A 19052-nucleotide genomic window follows, 5' to 3' on the forward strand; every position below is an offset into this window, starting at 1 on the left:
ATTTATTTGAAAGAGAGATGGAGCACAAGGGGGGTAGGGAGAAGCAGACTCCCCACTGAGCAGGAAGCCCAGTGTGGGTCTGGATCCCAGGACACAGGGCTCCATCCCAGGGCCCTGAGACCATAACCTGACCCAAAGTTAGAGGTTTAACTGACTGAGCCACCCAGGCACCCCTCCAATAAGTTTTTGTAAGTAATGAAATGTTAGCAAAATGAATCTCTTGGCAGTAGATCATTTTGATCATGTCACAAAGATGAAGGTGATTCCATTAAAATGATTCCGTAAAATACTCTGAAGTTTTTTATATCACTTAATAAAATCTACTCATAATTTGTAAACATTCTTTTTAATTATAATGGAACCTTATAAAAAGTTTTAACAGATGACTAAGAATCAATGAGTTTATGCTCCCCAAATTTAAGAGGCAATTTTTAGTATCTGGGAATTGTGATTATTTTAGTAGTACTGTTAAGGCATGCCAGGAAACTGCTGTAATGTCATTTCTGAGAGCCATAAGTTGCTCAAGATATGCTTAGAAGTTGATATACATGCACAGGATTTGGAGCTCACTTGTTCTAAGACCTATTTGAATTTGAAAGATGTTGCACTATAGTATTTTGCTTCAAGGCAACATAGAGATACCTTAGATTTAGAACAGGTTTCCTTTTGGGCACCTGGGTGGCTCTGTCAGTTAAGCCTCTGCTTTGGGCTCAAATCATGATCCCAGGGTTCTGGGATTGGGCCCATTTCTCTTTCTCCCTCTGCTCCTCCCCCGCTGCTCACGCTCTCTCCAGCTCTCTCAAATAAATAAATAATCTTAAAAAAGAATAGGCTTCCTTTTAGAAATGGTACAATTTCAGACAAAAAAATAAACTAACCCACAGAAAGGGACATGGGGAGTCAATGAAAATAAAAGGAATGGCAGTTAAAAAAAAAAAAATGCAAACAAAGGTCCACTCCATAAATATAACCTTGAGATACACTTTTATCATCGCATGTTTTGTTTTTAGAAGTTTCCAGTGGCTGTGGAGATGAGAGCAGGGAAGAAAGCATGGCAGCGAAGATCCCAATCACAGGTAAGGTTACAGTGACCTGAGAGTTTCAAAAGGAATTCAGCCTTATCATGTAATCGGAACCTTCTAGGTTAGTGGTTTGTGAACTCCACTAAGAGCAAGGATATTCAGCCGCTGCATACTGGAGCAGGCGATTAATCGTAAGAGCAGAACATGTGAACTTATGTTGACATAAACTAAGGTGGAAAATACTTCGTAATCATGTCATATATTTACACGTGTGAGCACCCCCGCCCCACAGCCTTTCAGCACCTGCGTCTGGGTGACAAGGTCAGTCTCCATGGGGAACACCCAGTCATTATACGGCAAACTACAGATGTTTCTGTTGTGACTCTTTTCTTGCCTGTGATAATTGAATGTGTATCATTAAAATAAGAGCAAGGGTGGGGGGAGTGCCAGACAAGAAGCTTGCCCTGTACCTCTGATAACTTAAAACTAACCAAAATAGGAGGTGATTAGCTCGTCTGATAATTTAGCAATTTTAGCAGTAAGGTTTCATCAAGACCTATTAATATTTCTGCACGTATATTAGGCTTGTTTAGATGCAATCTGAATATCATTACTTTTTTTTAGTTTTAGAACATCAACAGCAGCAATTAGTATTCTGAACAGCGTTCTATTTGTCGTACATCTAAATTTACTAGTACCTTATTTTGTAAAGTGGTGTACTACTTCATTAGAAATTCAAAGGTCTGACTTTAAATATTTATACAAGTAAATACACTATTGCACCGAGGTACTGAGGCATGCATCTGCATATCTGGTAGTTTCGTTGTTTATAAGCAGAAAAGAATGGCTTTCTTTTATGGCAGTGCAATTCATGGCCTGATGATTAATTTTTTAAACCCATGTTTCTGTGATGAACTCTGGTTTTGAAAAAGGAGTTTATAGTAGAGCAATTATTGTATATATTCTGCATCAGATAGTATTTCACTCCAAAATACACAGGTTTTCTTTTCAACATTTTCCCAGTAATATAGTTTATTGCATTTTTATTCTTCATTTTGAGAAAACTCTGTTAGGGTCTCTTCTTTATTTTCTTTTTATGAATAGAAGTGTAGATGATCCCAAGCTGCAAATAACCAAGAAGTTATTTGGATGCTTTTCCTTTGCAGTTTACCTTTGAATGCAGAAGTATCTAATGACCTCTGAATTTGTTTCAGTGAAAATGACAAAAGCTAATTGGGTGGAAACCAGGAGATGACCCAGTTGCCCATTCTTACTTCTCCAGTATTTTTTCCAATCATCCCTTGCCAGTAGACGACTCTCTCCCAAATTAATCCAGATGGCATTTTCCACAGACTTTTAGAGTAGAAGAGAGTTAAGTACTGGACTTTCACATTTTTCTCCTCCTTGTGCAGAAAGAGGTGTAATGAGCCTAACAAGGATTATTTGCCATTAGGATCTTCAAAGAAATTGCAATTCCAACAACCTGCCATTGACCCATCAGTAGTTGGCAGTTTAAAAAAAAAGTACTTTGTGCTTCTTGTATGCCAAAGTAGTAGACATATAAACTAACATGGGAAATACATAAGAAGAAAAAAAAAAACTTTCAAAGCCAGTGACTTTGTTTGAGTCTTGCCAGTTCTTTCCTGGCTACCAACTCTCTTCTGTGCTCCCCACCCACCAGATCTCCCATGAAGTTAATGTTTGAGGGCCTCAGACACCTTGGCCCTGCTTAATACTGTTGTTGCACATGTCACTGAAGTTACAATCTTAAGTTCTTTTTTCCCCCCACTTTTTTGCAAGATATAATTGTCATATAACATTGTATTAGTTCAATCTCCAAGTTTTTGATCATCATATTTTTATTTTTTTAGAGATTTTATTTATTTATCCGACACAGAGAGATAGTGGGAGGGAGAGAGAGAGAGCGCACAAGCAGAGGGAGTGGCAGGCAGAGGGAGAGGGAGAAACAGGCTCCCCGCTGAGCAAGGAGCCCGATATGGGGCTTGATCCCAGGATCCTGGGATCATGACCTGAGCGGAAGGCAGCCGCTTAACTGACTGAGCCACCCCCAGGTGCCCCAACCATCATCGTTTTACTAAATCTTTGTGTCTTTTGGCATAATTACTTGGAGATTTGGCCCTCGGTAGAGTTAGGGCAGGTGTATCATCTGATTTAAGATAGAGTTCGCCTCTCCATTCATGATAATTTTTTGAGGTTTTTCTATTGTATGAGCTGCATTCCTTCTAGAGTATTCCAAAGAAGGAATATTCCAGAGGCTATCCTCTGGGAGTTGAGGAGATATGGTGGCTGTCCCTGGGCTTTGGCATCAGCCATTTATGTCACCTCTTTACTCCCTGCTCTGTTTCCTCATCCCTCTGAGCATTTCTATTGGGAAAGCAGACATATTACCTGGCAAGGTTGTCTTAAAGTTGAAATGAGATCATGTGTGTGAAAGTGCCAAGCACTCACTACACACTCAATATATGAACACTACCTCCAGAACTGCAGTAGGCACTTGGGACCAAGACCCACCTAAGCCCTGTGCTGCCATAATTCCTCATAGACAGTACTTCCCAGTAGTACCACTAAATTAATTTCTTCAAGAAATTTCCGCTTGAAAACTCAATGGATGGTTTGAATCTATAAGGATTTTTACCTTATCAAAAAGGAATCTTGAGGACAGTTTCATGATATTTTAGGAACTTCTAATTACTCCCATGAAAAAACCATTTAAGAGGATGATGAAGTGATTGCTGGAGGTCTTCTTGGTGAAGGCCGCATGTCTCTGCTTCTGAGTACTCATGTACCACATGCCTGACATATCCACAGTTGAGGAAATTGCAGGGCACCTGATCACCAGGCGAGTGTTCCCGTGTGTGCTCTAACAAATGTTGCTGGGCTGATGCAACATTTCCCCCCATCTGTTCTGTGCAGTACTCCACCCAGAAGATACTTTGAGGAACATGTATTTTGGGACCAAACCCTACATGACCCCTCTTTCCCTCTCTAGCCAGCACAGTATGCTGAGGCATATTAAAGAACTTTTAGAATTTCCAATAAATGAAACATTTAAAAGTGTGAGCTTGGAGTTTCATATAACTTATCTCCTATCTGAAAATGGAATCCTTCCTATAAATGGCCAACAAAGTTAATATTCTGTGGGACACATTTTGGGAAATGTAAATATACACACATACACATGGAATGTTTATTAAAACCTTAAGTCTAGGGGCACCTGGGTGGCTCAGTTAACTAAACGTCTGACTCTTGATTTCAGCTCAGGTCATGTTCTTAGGGTTGGGAGATAGAGCCCCACGTTGGGCTCCATGCTGGGCATGGAGCCTGCTTAGAATTCTCTATTTCCCTCTCCCCCTACCCCTCTCCCCCTTTCTAAAACAAACAAACAAACAAACAAACAAAAGCCTTAAGTCTAATGAGGGCACCAGTATTCTCAATAATCTAAATTTATCTTCAATATTTTCCTGTGGTTCTCTTTTGTGGGAACATCCCTCATAGATGAGATTACTTTATGATATTATATTATAATATTTAGTGTAACTAAACCCAGATGACGTCACGACTGAAAGCTATATGTTAAAGCTGCTCCCTGAACTGACAACCAGCAGGTTACAGTAGTAACTTGTGAAAGTCCAAAGTGCTCCTCTTCCGAGTGTGTCCTCTGTGTGACATTATGTGCTTTACAGCCATCTCAGGAGAGACGTAGTAAAGAGAGAGGCTGAGGTGAAATGTAGGACAGGCCCCAGGAAGCTGGGCAGGATGGGTGGGAGGCCCTGAAGTTACACCGTTTTCAGAATGATGAGGGTCCTGGGGAAGTTTAACTCAAAAAGAGCACAAAAGCTATCTGTAAATATTTGTGGGGCTGCTACATCCAACATTTATCAAGCGTAACTGCATAGTGTAACTCAGTTTGTGAGTGTTGCAAGGAAGGAATTCACAGTGGAGTTGTAGAAGAACTTTCTAGCTCTTCATTCCAGCAAAAACAAGGTGTCTTTCAGCTGCTAGCTGGTTGCACTGTGGCAGGAACCCACTCTAGAGGGGCGCCATGGAAGGAATTCTTGTTTCTGGGAACCCCAGCATTCCTTCAAATGCTGGGAGTCTGTGATTCGCAGTCCGTAGCAAAGGAATCAAATGCGCCAACATTCTCATTTCTCTTTTTTCCCTTTATTTGCTTATCATTCCCAAACATGGGTTTTCCTGGCAGAGGGGCTCATCTTTAACAAATTTGCTCTGAAAGGCATCTGCTTTGTTAATAATCATTTGGGAGAGTGTAAGTTTCATAGCTTCGGCTCCCACAATCTGTGCTAGAATTGACACAGAAATCCTTCAATACACACCCACCCACCCACCCACCCACCCACACGCACACACAGTCTTTATGATCTCCCATTGTTAACACAGTCTACTCCTTTTATTAGTCTGGCTCTTCACACTTACGAATCCAGGTACAAATCAAATATTAATTTGAATGACTAAGAACTTGTGGTTTTCTGTGTAAAATAAATAAATATATCATATGCATGTATGCTATACCTTTACTTGGGCTGCTTCCTGGAAATACCAGGACAGCAAAAGCCCATGACCCTGCCCTCACTAAGCCTCCATCCTGTCCGATCTTCATAACAGTCCTGTGGGGTAAACATCAGTAACTCATTCTATAGATAGTCCAGCAGAAACCTAGAAAGGTTAAGATTCCTGCTCAAGGCCATATAGTTAGTGTGTTGGGTTTGGAACTCAAACTTCAAGATTTAAGCCTTGACCTCCTTCCATTCCACTACCCTTCCCCTTTCATTTGACAGGAGAGACAGTCACATCAGGATGTCTGGATCAGTGAAATGTCAGTGTGTATCCCCACGAAAGATGAGCTCTGTGAGGATGCTTGGAGAGCTGTGATGAACAAAGCCATACCTTTCCTTTCCCTTGTGTCAGGCCTAGAGAGGTGGGCAGCTCACAAGGATTTCCAAGTACAGATTGTACCAGAGGTTTGCCCTTCATAAAGAAGGGCAAGCCTGAGTGCAGTTAGGCCTGAGACCGTGTGCAAGTAGGAGGCTGTTCAAGTCAGTGTTTCCTTGAAACACGTAGGCCAGGATTAAGGCAACACTTAATCTAGCTGATAAGAGAAAGTCTCCCTCTGAACTACTTCTACCCCCAAGTAAAATTTCCCACACTGGTAATTTTTTTTGTATTCACACTAAATTTACCTTTGAGAGGGTAAGTTTTCATTTTAGCCAGTGATGTAGCTTATGCTAAATGTCATAAAAACCCATCACCTAACACAGTATCCGCACATAGTGGCCACTCATTTCGTCAAACGAATGAATAAAAATGAGAGTATTAAGGAGTTTCCTTAATGCTTGTTGATTCAGGCCGGAATACTCTCTTTCAGTCATTCACTCCACCAGTACTTTTCCCACCCCACGTGCCCATCCTGGCAAAACTCATCTCCTTAAGCTCCATGTGAAAAGGCCTCTCAGCTTTTATCTCAAGAGGATTAAGCCTCTAAGAATGTCCATTCAGCCTCTCATTCTTTTGACACCAATTCTCTTGGTCAAGCTGTGTTGAAAGTGGTTGCCTGACTGTGCCATTTCTCACTGATATTCTTTGGAAGCTGAAATATTCAAGGTCATACTAAGGTACGTCCATTTAAAAGCTTTGTGGGAGGTCAGCATCGATTTGAAGGTTGCCACTTAGGGTTCTGGGCAGTGCTTCCCCAAACATGATTACTTGAGTTTTTCATCACACCGCAAAAGGTCTGAGAACCTACAACAGCCAGGTTGTCATTGGCTACTAGATTTATCCTGGAAGAAAAGACTGCAGTGACAACTTTTGGCAGCCAGAGAACAGCGGCACAGCCCCTCCACTACCCAGACTTTTCTAAGACCGTATCTCACTTGTCCTGTCCCAGAAATGCACAAGAATCATGTAAAGACATGTCACCTGCGGTACCTGGGACTGGGAACCCCCAACTCGTGCAAAACCAGGGGAGCCACCATGTGCTGCTGGACTGTCCCCTGCAGTCCACACGGTCCTGTCTCTGTTGGAGAGTGCGGTCAGGCTGCTGGGGTCTCACCGGTGGGGCCCATTGCCTACTGCTTGCTCCAGCAAAGCAGTCCTCACTCATGGCATTAAGGGTGGCCATGGTGACTTAAAGTGGTCAGTAAAGAATGAAAGCCATCTTTCTGAAGAGTGATCTTGGGTGGAGACTCCCGTGTTCAAGGAAATCAGTTCCTAAGTGCCTAGAGAAATTCTCCTCAGTGGCTGTGCAGTAATATCCCATGCAGGCTTTTAAACATGTCCATGCCCCAGCCACACCCTTGACCAGTCCCATCAAAACTCTGGGGGTAGGGCCCAGGCATCAGTCTTCTAGATACCTGGTGACTCCCCGGGTATGAGAACCACGAAGCAGGAGGTCTCAAGATGAGAGAACCCTTGTGGGTCATGTTGTGACATACCCTCATTTTACACAAGACCCAAGTGAAGAGAGAGAAAAAGGATTGAGCTTTGACTATTTCAGTAAAATTGGGGCTCAGGGAGTGTATTATTTTCCCAGGGCTGCTATAACAAGTACCACAAACCTAAAACAACAGAAATGTATTCTCTCACAGTTCTGGATGCTAGAAGCCTAAAATCAGAATGTCAGCAGGGCTGTGCTCCTTCTAAAGGCTCGAGGGCAGAATCCTTCTGTGCCTGTTCCAGCTTCTGGTGGCCCCTCACGTGTGGCAGGACCACTCCAGTCTCTGCCTATGTTCACATTGCCTTCTTTCCTGTGTCTCTGTTCTCTCCTTTTCCTACCAGGACCCCAGTCATTGGATTTAAGGCCCACCATAAATCTACGGTGATTTCATTTTAAGGTCCATAACTAATGACATTGGCAAAGAACCTGTTTCCAAAGATCACATTCTGAGGTTCTGGGTGGTCATAAACCTGGGAGATGGTGGAGACACTTGGCAACCCACTACAGTGGATAAGGAGGGATTTCTGCATATTTTACGTTTCTAGCACCCAAGTCATCTTATACAGCGATTATTCCTGGCCCTACTATAAATGATGATAATGATAGTATTACTGTCTTTATTTCTGATTCTTCTCCTATAAATCATTGCATGCAAAGCTGCTAAAAATCCCGTTTTGCATGCCTATTAAATACAGCTTCCTGATCAGATTACTCCGTCTTCGGAAAGTTGAAACTTCCATGACTTTCAGAGTTGAACACTCACCTCCCAGGACTGAATGGTGTTAAGTGGCAGGCACTAGTACTATAAATGTACATGTGAAGTAACACCCCCAGAAGTGTTTCAGTTTGGTTTTGAAATATTGTTAAAGGGGGTTTACAATCCTGCCATTTATTTTCAGGTGTAATTGTTGAATTGCTCCATGGAAATTAAGAATGTGGTGTATATACTTGTTTTTTGAAGCAGTTTCAGACGACTCTTCTAGATTAGGCATTTCGTCTCTTCTGTATGCATCGACCCTCTCCTTGGTGATAGATTTACGGGCCCAGGATGACTGGTTGAGTGGGGTTTATTGCAGAAAATCTGGACATGAAAAGCGATTCTCATTTTGGATCCAACCTGTGTGTTTCACCTTACCATCCACTCACAGCCTTTAATTTTAAAAATCCTAAATATAGATGAGTTTTCTGTATTCTCTGACCATGGAACCACCCATATCCTAATATTCTTTCATTCTCATTTGAGCAGATTATTAGATAAATGATTTCTGGATTTTAAGCGATAGTCTTTATCTTTAGAATTAATTTTAGAACTACATCCCATAATTTTTATTTTCTTTTGCAAAAATGGGTTTGCCACAATTAGCCACACATCTAGCACAGTGTGGGGGGAAAATTGCTTGGGTATAGACATATGTGAAGGGTAATAGCACTGGGAAACTCAGTGGACAGAAAATACTTTTCAAATTTCATTTTAAAATTACTGCACACTTCATAGAGGAATCATAATTATCCTCCTGTACTCGAGGATGCCCAGCGCTTTGTCGGTTCAAGGTCGTTTTTTCCTAGCCTGAGTGATAGTATTGTTTGCATCCCCCTTTGTTATTCCTTTTCTGGGCCCAGCTCTTCCCTTTTTTCATGAGGGATTTCTGCAAAAGCTCTGCCTTGGAGACACCCCTTCGAGGCTGGTGAACCCCACGTTTATCTGGCTCTTGTAAAGGGTTGTTAAAAGCACTTGTTCATCAGATATTTTCTTTTTCCCTTTATTTGTAGATTTAGAAGTATTTTAGCAGGTGTACATTTGCATATAAAAGAGAACGAAAGATAAGAAGTTGCGGCTTTTTCTCTCTCCCCTTCTCACCAACATCATCTCTCCTCTGTCCCTTTATTCAGCATGTTTCCTCTTTCTTTCCCTGGCTGTTCCATTTTCTAGACACAAAGTGTATATCAAAAAGAAAAACACAATCTCAGTGATCCCTCGCCCACTTTTCAGGAAGACAGATGACTGGGTTCAGCCAGCTTATGTAACAAAGTAGGGAAAGATGTATTTATTGTTGTGTCACTGGTAGGGACTTAGTAGCCAGGGATAGATTTTTAACCCCCTTGTCTTACTTTATGTTTTAAACTCCACTGTTTTCTACTTTTTAAATGAAATCTTGACGTAGATTTGAGTATATAATGGACACTTAACTGAGAGATCCAGAACGGAACGCTTGAGCACGCGTATTTGTTTGTGTGGACACCAGAACATTCTTTTCAAAAAGAGTTGTATTCTTTAGAAATATTTGTTTTATCGAATTATTTGCACTACTCAATAATTTTCTGAGAGTCTGACAATACTAATAGGAGGAAGAATTTCTCTGGAGTTCTAAGACACAGGCTGGAAAGTGAAGCCTTAAGGGGCCACCCAGGCCTCCAGTTTGCAGACTTCAGTTAATTTGCAGTTGAGAAAACTCAAGTCTTTTTTTTTTTTTTTTTTTAATTTTACCCATCTATCTGAAAGAGAAAGAGCACATGAACAGGGGAAAGGGGCAAAAGGAGAGGGAGAAGCAGATTCCCTGCTGAGCAGAGAGCCTGATGCAGGGCTCCATCCAAGGACCCTGAGACCACGACCTGAGCAGAAAGCAGATATTCAACCGACTGAGCCATCCAGGTGCCCCGAAGTCTTTTCCCTGGGAACCACATGAGCTTTGCCCCTACCTTGTGTAAGCATACTAACTTGAACCTCTAGATTGTTACTTTTGCTTCTTTGTTCAATCATTAAATAACTATGAATTCTCAAGGCAACACAGTACAACTTTTAACAGCCTGATTCTTTACTGATCCTTCCTTCCTTTTAGAAAAGCCTGGGCCTGAGTTGCCATAAACCTCATGCCTGTGGCTTTGCCTTTTTGCTTTATAAAGCTGACATCCTAGTCTTCTAAGCCATTCCAGGAGGATATCTGAATTATTGGAGACCCCTAGCAAAAACTGCACCCTTTCCTCCAAAGACTGTGCAGCCTGGTCCCTTTGATACAGATGGCTATTTAATAATCACACAGCTCTTGCAGCGTCCCCCCCCCCCCCCCCCCCCCCACCCCCCGCCCATAATCAACTTTCAACTGAGGAAGCTTTTCCTGACCTCGAACTTAGATCCCTTGACTGAAGTTTTTCTCTAAGGGTTCTTGTGTTTATACAGTGAACACAGAAAAACTTGCTCACCACCTTCAAGTTCTAAGGTTACAGGTATGTTCTGTTTGGCCTGTGCAGGGTTTTATTTTTTAAAAGAGATAGAATTCTGGCCAGAAGTCTGTTCCTCTTTCACACCTGACAGCAGTTGACTGTCACCAGATAACAACTGTCCTCTCTGGATGAGACATGAGCTCTCCAGCCTGCTGTAGGGCTCCCCTTCCCACCACTCCCACCATGCCAGAGTCCCTTATGTGTGATACCTGCTTGGCCCTAGTAAGCATCTGCATTTACAGTCCTGCCCTATCCTGTCTGTTTGCAGCATCTGTGTACCTGAACCCTTCTTCCCCTATTTCAACCCAGGCTATGCAGCCTTTAGCCTCTCCTGATTATTTTTTTTTTTCACCAAACCATTTTTGGGCAAGCTCGCAGTCCTTCATATGTTGTTTATTGCAGCTCTACTGGCTAAAATAAGGGTGTAGACATTCCATGGGAGAGTGACTCCCAACTCTGAGCACCTGATCCCCAACACAGACCTCCTGATGACCAAAAGCACAGTCTGTTCCAACTCCTCTAGCTGTTTTGGGGTCTCTGGTCCGTTCTCCATTAGTGTTTATTCCTCCAAGTGAATGCATTTAATCCTTTTTTTAAGCTTCACTTTGCCATTAAACCATTGAAGGAATCATGCATGGGGATGGGGCAGGTGATGTGCCCAGCAGTCGTCAGCTTGATTTTGCCGAAACCCTCTATCACTCAGGTCAGGGCAGCTGCAGATAAAATGTGTCCGGGTGGGCTTCAGTGACTTATTAGAGAAGGCCCATAGAAGGTTTAAGGATCAAATACCAGTGAGGATCCATGGTTGGGAAGGGGGTTGGGCTCTGGTTGAATGGAACAGGAGACATGAGCTCTCTCTCTCAAAGCAGACTTGGAGCAGCCTTGAAGGGAAAGGCTACAGCCCAGTTACAGAGCCCAAGTCCCTTAAGAAGGAAGGAAGGGTAAATCTTAAAAGTCCTCATCACAAGAAAAAAAATATGTAACTATTAAGATGATGGATGGTAACTACACTTACTGTGGTGATCATTTCACAGCGCATGCAAATGCTGAATCATTATGTGGTATACTTGAAACTAATATGATGTTGTAGGTCAGTTATACCTCAATTTAAAAAAAGAAGGAAAGGAAACCAGGACAGAAACTATGTAGAACATGGAAATGGCTGATCTTTCCAGAATAGTTAAATGCTAAGTGAACTCACTTCACATTTCTCCCTTGGTAGACTTAGACCAGTAACAATATCAGTACTGTTTAATATTTGGATGGAACATTTAATCCCCCCAAATCTGAAATTACTTTCAACTAGTAGCTTGCCATTTTTCACAAAAAACCTCTCCTGAAAATAAAAGGCACCTGTCTTCCTGGTCTCTGAGAAGCAGGAGGAGAGCCAGCTCACTGGAGTGAAATGATTTACCTTAAGATAATAAAGGAGAGGAACCCAGCCTCCAGCTGGCAGGAGCCTCTGTGTTTTCTTATTGTTAAATGTCTGTCTTTGCTTATCTCTTCCTTGACCAATTAAGTGTAATTGAATGCAGAAATAGCATAGGGTCATTATGTTCTGGACTTAGATCCTAAATGCTAGAAAGTTTTTATAAAATAAAAACAAAACAGTACATTTTCCCCTCCTTTACAGTGATGTTTTACCTACTTAGAATCCAGAGGCTCTGTCTTTGATTTTATTAATATCTCACCTCTCTCCAAATAACCTTACAACTCTGAAATAATATGGGCATTAGGATTAATTGGAGAGTATTATGATGCCATCCTATTGGAGCTATCCTAGGACAATGAGACTAATCAACAGGAAGAAACACTTTCCGTCCCAGGCCAGCATGCATGCATGCGCGCATGTGCACGTGCACACGCACACACTCTCTCTCTCTCTCTCACACACACACACACACACACACATTCTGCAGGCACTGTATCTGGTGTTTTCTGTATTAAATTTTTCACAAATCTGGTTCCAATGCGCCAAACTGATTTCACAATCCAGCAGTGTTTAAAAATGTTGCCTTAGAAGTTAATTATTTTCAGAGTTAAGAGTCCTTGATCTGTACATATTTTAATTATATGTCATTTAGCATTCCAAAATATGATGCTCATTTTCAATACTTATTTTTATCCTGATTGATTCTCAGTAGGGCAAGAGAAGTTATATTCTTACTCTTCAGTGTGACAGTAGTTTTAATCCAGTAATAAGGGGCTCATGGTTAAGTTCTTAAATGGAGCCAGCAAACGCAGGAATGCAAGCCCCTGGTGCTGACAGCAGGAATCCTTTTATTTTTGTGGCCGCATTGAAGATACAGCCGTGGATCCTTTTTTGTTATGTCTGTGCTATCGGTTTCATTCAGGTATCCTGGAGACGTGAGGTGATAGGGAAGGTTATGTCACTCCCGTCCTTTACGTAGCTTTTATTCGTCCTTGTTCCCAACAGTCTTCCCACGGTAACTTGCGGCAGACATGATTAGAAGCCCTGCAGGGCCTCCTGTCCTGTGGACCTGGGCCAGGTCCCGGCTGCTGCTGATCCCTCTGGGGCATCTGGCTTTGCTCCATCCCTACATCCCTAAGCCTTGGTTCGATTTTCTCAGCTGCGGGCCTCTTCACACATACTGTGGCTGCTGGTCTTCCTGGCCCTCCTGCCCTCACCCAGCCTTTCCCCGGCCCTCGTTGCCCTCTAGAGCCAGGAGTGCCCCAGAGGGACCGTGAGACCAAGGCAATCAGTGCTGGACTCTTGAATGTGTTCCTCTGGTGACTTCTGCAAGGCCCAGAGAAGAGAGAAACCATTTTACTAGGATGTGGAGCCTTAACCACAGCTTCACTCAAAATAATGACTGGAATTTGGCCACTTCAGATAAACTCCTACAACAGGTCTTTGAATCTTGAAACCTGGGTTCAACTAAATTGTTTTTTGTTTGTTTTCAGAATTTCTAAAAAGGTGACAGTTCAAAAAATAATTTGCATGCATTTGAACAGTGTTAACATCATAGGAAGAATTTAAGAAACTTCTCTCTGGGTAGTAGAATATTCTGTATTGGGGTGCCTGGGTAGCTCAGTTGGTTAAGTGTCTGCCTTTGGATCATGTCATGATCCCAGAGTCCCAGGATTGAGCCCCATATCAGGCTTCCTGGTCAGTGAGGAGTCTGCTTCTCCCTCCGCCCCTCGCCCCTCACCCCACGCTCTCACACTTTCGCTCACTCTTTCTCAAATAAATAAAATCTTTTTTAGAAAGAATATTTTGTATTTATGTCTTTTTTTCCCACAACTAAAACAGTTAATAATAATTTATCAGTATCATCAACTATCCAATCAGTGTTCTAATGTTTTTTACAGGTTTTTTTTTTTCTTCAGTCAGTATCCAGACTTTACCAACACTCTACATTTGTCTGGATGACCAGCTAAGTCACTATCCCAGAAGGGGATTCAATTCATAGTCATACTGAGACAATAGGCATAAACCTGAATTGTCATGGACAAATTGGGATGTCTGGTCACTCTACTTCTTTTTTTAACTGTGATAAAAAAGATACATAACATTAAATTTACCATCTTAACCAAGTTAAGTGTACAATTCAGTAGTATTCAATACAGTCACATTGTTGTGCGACAGCTGCCTGAAACTTTGTCATCTTATAGAACTGAACTGCTATACCCACCAAACACTGATTTCCCCTTCCCCTTCTCCCCGGCCCTAGTGACCACCTTTCCACTTGCTGTTTCTATCATTTTGACTACTTTCAATAGTCAGTGTCCAGAATGTCATATGTCCAGAATCATACAGTATTTGTTCTTTCAGACTGCTTATTTTACTTAGCATCGTGCCCTCAAAGTTCATCTGTATTGTAGCATGTGTTGGGATTTCCTTCTTTTTAAAGGCTCTTAATATTCAGTTGTATGTCTGTGCTGCATTTTGCCTATCATCTCTTGATGGACATTTGGGTGCAGTCAACACGGGTGTGCCAGTATCTCTTCAAGACCCTGCTTTCAGTTCTTTTGAATATATACTCAGAAGTAGGATTGCTGGATCATGTGGCAGTTCTATTTGTAACTTGTTGGGAAACCTCGATAGTATTTTCCAGAATGGTGGCACCTTCTCAAAAACACTTCCGCCAGTAGTGCACAGGGTTCTAACTTTTTTGCATCCTTGATAATGCTTGTTATTTTCCGTTCTTTTGATAGTAGCCATCCTGATGGGTCAGATGTGATTATCTCATTGTGTTTTTCATTTCCATTTCCCTAATGATTGTGATTTTGAGCATCTTTTCTTGTGTTTATTGGCCATTTGTATGTCTTCTTTGGAGAAACGTCTGTTCAGGTTCTTTCCACCTTTTCACTGGGTGGTGTCAAGTTGTTGGAGTTCCTTATATATTCTGGATATTAACCGCTAATCAGATATGTTATTTCAATCATTGTCTCCCATTCTGTAGGCTGCCTTTTCACTGTGTTCATTTTTTTTTTCTTTGACGTGCAACAGTTTATAAGTTTGTTAGAGTTCCATTTGTCCATTTTTAATTTTGTCAACTCGGTTTCACCATGGTATCATCCAAGAAGTCATTGCCAAGTACGATGTCCTGAAACTTTTCTGCTATGTTTTCTTCCAGGGATTTAATAGTCTTAGGTCTTGTGTTTAATCTGTAATCCATTTCGAATTGATTTTTGTGTGGTGTAAGGCAGGGGTCCAAATTCGTTCTTTTGCATGTGGATATCCACTTATCTGTGTCTTTTTTTAAATCTGTAGAAACAAAAGCCTACCAGTTGCTGAAGCAGTCTACCCTGCAGGATAATATAAATCACACTGAAGACAGATTCCAAAAGGCAGATGTTTCTGTGTTACAGCTGTCAGGTAAGCAGGGCATACTCAGCACCTGAAGCCAGTGTCCGGGGGATCTGGGCTGGCAGCCAGTGCTGTGTTCAGGCAAGGGCAGTCATCCTTGGAAGGTTTCTGGGGATTGCTCTGTAACAAGTTGTCACCAGGTCAGACTAAACCAGTACTTTTTCAGTTCTTAATGAATAACAGTTTAGAAGTCTCCCCTCCTAGATATGTGCTGGCTCCTAGCATGGCAACGAAGAGCTAAAAAGACCCTCAGATTCTACCTGGGATGTCGTGATAGTAACTCCACTGGATATACCCCAAATTCCTTCCCTTCCCTACATTTCCCAGTTTCTTAATCATCAATGGGAACATCATGCCGGGCCACCTTCCCTCCCCAGAATGTTGGAGGACTTGGAGCTCTTTAAATGAAAATACTCTAAATCACAGTAAAACTAAATTTTAAGCTTAAATATAGTTCCTTCAACATAGGATTTTTTTTTAAAGATTTTATTTATTTATTTGGTAGACAGAGAGATCACAAGTAGGCAGAGAGGCAGGCAGAGACAGAGGAAGGAAAGCAGACTCCCTGCTGATCAGAGAGCCTGATGCGGGGCTCCATCCCAGGACCCTGGGATCATGACCTGAGCTGAAGGCAGAGGCTTTAACCCACTGAGCCACCCAGGCACCCCTTGTTGGAACTGTAATTTTCTTTGTTTTCATACATTCTGTTATTGTATTTTTATTGTTCTTAGTGGTTTTTCTCTTATTACACCTTTTTTTTTTTAGTATGAGTCGCCTCAGCTCCCTTTGAGAAAGTAAATGCATTAAAGTATGTTTTAATGACTTTCTTATTTTTATATAAACAATCATGTCTTAATTTCACCTACCAGAATAGTGATTTTTTTTTTTTAATCACATAATTCCCAATCCACATCCGGGTTTCCCAATTGTCTCATGAGACAGACTGGTTTTTTTGGAGGGACGTATTACAGTGGTTCAGATTTCACTGTCTGTCTTTGGGGAGCTATTTCCTAGATAATATTAGTGTTAGAATCAGTTGCTGCAAAGTTCAGTTATTTTGGTTATTTTGAGGATGCAGTGAGTCACTGCGGGTTAAATACCCAGCACAGCACCTGTTAGAGAAAAGTCCTCGAAGAGCATTGGTAGTGGTGACCTCATCTCCACAAACATGAGACCATGCTGTCTGTTGCTGTAGAAAGCAGGACCCCTGCCTTGGTGGAGGTCTTCAGCACTTTGGAAAGATACAACACTTGTGAACCCTCAACTGGGCTTTTCATCACCTTCTTCACATTTGAATCACAGAATTAGAGGCCAGAGGGATCTTAGAAAGTATTCCTCTAACTCTTCATGTTACAAATGGGGCCTCAAGAGAGTGAGGCCTCTCTCAGAGCAGTACAGCCCATCAGCAAACAACACGTTTGGAAGATGACTCCACAAATCTGTTTGTGGTAAGTATATTTGCTATAGTTCATTGGACAGGTTCAAAGGATAAGTAAATTTGACATAAATTATAGCATGTATATCAAATGGCTTGGTACTATTTATATAGTAATAACTAATATATCCATTGATTAACCTATTCGTAAGTGAAGTGATAGGTTGTATCATTAGGCACCCCTACATTCAGTTTCCTTGCCCTACCCTCAAAATGATGCTGTGTGCTTTGCAAGTGTCCAGATTTTCTAGCACTGGTATCACAGAAGTGTTTCTTATGGTCCTGGCTTTCGTTGTAGTTAGATGCTGCTTCTGGCATTTGCTTTACCTTTGGTTATGATTACTTTTTCACATTCACACCCACTCTGATCCCAGGAACTTCTCTGAGCTCCAAAGAAAAGCAGGAAGTGGGCTGGGAGGGCAGAGGGAAATGGAAGCCATGCATCCCTGTTAGACTTCACAAGTTTGTTACAGGTAGTAGGAGGGGTGTGAACCCTGAACTCTAAGTGTGGAAGAAGTGCAGATTTCAGTTATTTTTTGTGTCAGATGTCTTAGGCTGTCTCTCTGGACCTGTCACTAAGGCAAGACACTTAAACCTTGTGCCTTTGTTCTCATGTCTGAAAAGACCTCGTCTTTTTAAGCATGTGGGGACTCTCTTCGGGCAAATGTGGACACCTTGTTAAGCACATCACTTGGCTATGGAGGTTCTGTGAGGCGAGCAAGTTACAGGTCAGAAGCTCGGCCGATGCATTTCCCAGCGATGCCCGTGCACTCTCCATCATGATACCAGTGACTACCAGTTCAGAATGAGACTGGTAGCAGACACCTCCAAGGCACCCAGGAGGTGGGGGTGGGGACGATCTGGTTCCCCCTGTGGGGACGGTCTGGTTCCCCCTCTCCAGGGAAGAGGTAGATTGTGCATCTTCCCATCAACCTTTTCATGCTGGGTAAAGAGTGGCCTTGATGGCTTTCAATGGAGGTTCATTCTTCTCCACAAGATGGGAAAAGAGGATTTGGCAGAGGGGTAACTGTCACCCTGGGGCGTCAGTGATTTCTGAGACCTGGTTCCCAGCACCCATCGTTTTGGTGATCTCTCACTGCCCGTGTCCACATGTTACAACAAGGTGGATTATCAGTGCTTAGTGCCAGGGAAGAGATCCATGTGTGTACTTGTGTGTCTTGGTCATTTAAAATAGAGCTCTTTGAGTGATTTTTACTTTTTGTGGCTTCTGTTTGTCCCAGAAACATCCCACCCCCACAAACACACACACACACACACACACACACACACTTCCTTTCAGTATGCTGCCAACATGTTCCTTGCCTCAGAAGCTCCCTTGCCTTCTGTGGCTTGAACAGCATCTTCCCCATCAACGTTTGTTTCACCAAAGTTATTGTGCGGCTGCTGCTCCATTCAGTGCGTTTCTTCGCTGTGTGGCGACCGGCGCTCACTCTCCACTTTTGTGCTTACCACAGGTTTGAACATTGGCAGTGGGACGTTCAAGACAAAGACAACTAACAAAATCGTGTCGGAGGCTAGTTTTTCATCAAGCAAAGGAAGTCCTTTGTCAAGGTAAAGTCGTGAAAGCCTTTCTGAACAGCGTCGACAAGATGAGAAATGTCACTCCGTAATGAATGAAACTCTGGCTGCATATTATTTTGTTGTGTGACTCGAGGGAAGGTTACGGTTTGGGGTTTTGTTGATCTGAAATAACAGCAGAAACTTCAGTCTACCTTTGAAAATATTTGCACCAGAGCCAAGCATTGTTTTGCAGCTGTTGTTTCGTTGGTTTAAGACTCAATTGACACCTCAGTGAACCACAAATTAGCGTCTACAGCTGCTCGCAGTAGGGCTGCTTAGAGACCACACAATGAAGGGTGTCGGAAAAGGGCAGAGAGAAAACATCGGGCCTTAAAAGAAATAAAGTGGCCTGTTTCTTCTTCCTGAGGCGGCTGACATATATACTGGCAATTGCCTGGGATTTGTTTTCGTATTCCTCTTTTTCACCAAGCCTTTGGGCTGGGTTACCCTTTCCTTTCCTGCAACTTCCCTGCTTATTGTCCATAAAGA

General features: G+C 42.3%; 1 protein-coding gene across 2 annotated transcripts in view; it reads left to right on the forward strand.

Moving 5' to 3' along the window:
• The window catches only part of LOC111141496 (kizuna centrosomal protein), a 117804-nt gene that overhangs the window by 86405 nt on the left and 12347 nt on the right, over positions 1-19052 (forward strand). For both annotated transcript variants that reach the window (XM_022494100.1, XM_022494099.1), the window contains 3 exons: positions 1011-1076; positions 15452-15556; positions 18458-18554. In XM_022494100.1, the coding sequence (XP_022349808.1) occupies positions 1011-1076; positions 15452-15556; positions 18458-18554 (268 nt within the window). The remainder of the gene's footprint in view (positions 1-1010; positions 1077-15451; positions 15557-18457; positions 18555-19052) is intronic.

Source organism: Enhydra lutris, unplaced genomic scaffold (genome assembly GCF_002288905.1).
Source record: "Enhydra lutris kenyoni isolate GAN:26980312 unplaced genomic scaffold, ASM228890v2 scaffoldscaffold6, whole genome shotgun sequence".
Taxonomy (NCBI): domain Eukaryota; kingdom Metazoa; phylum Chordata; class Mammalia; order Carnivora; family Mustelidae; genus Enhydra; species Enhydra lutris.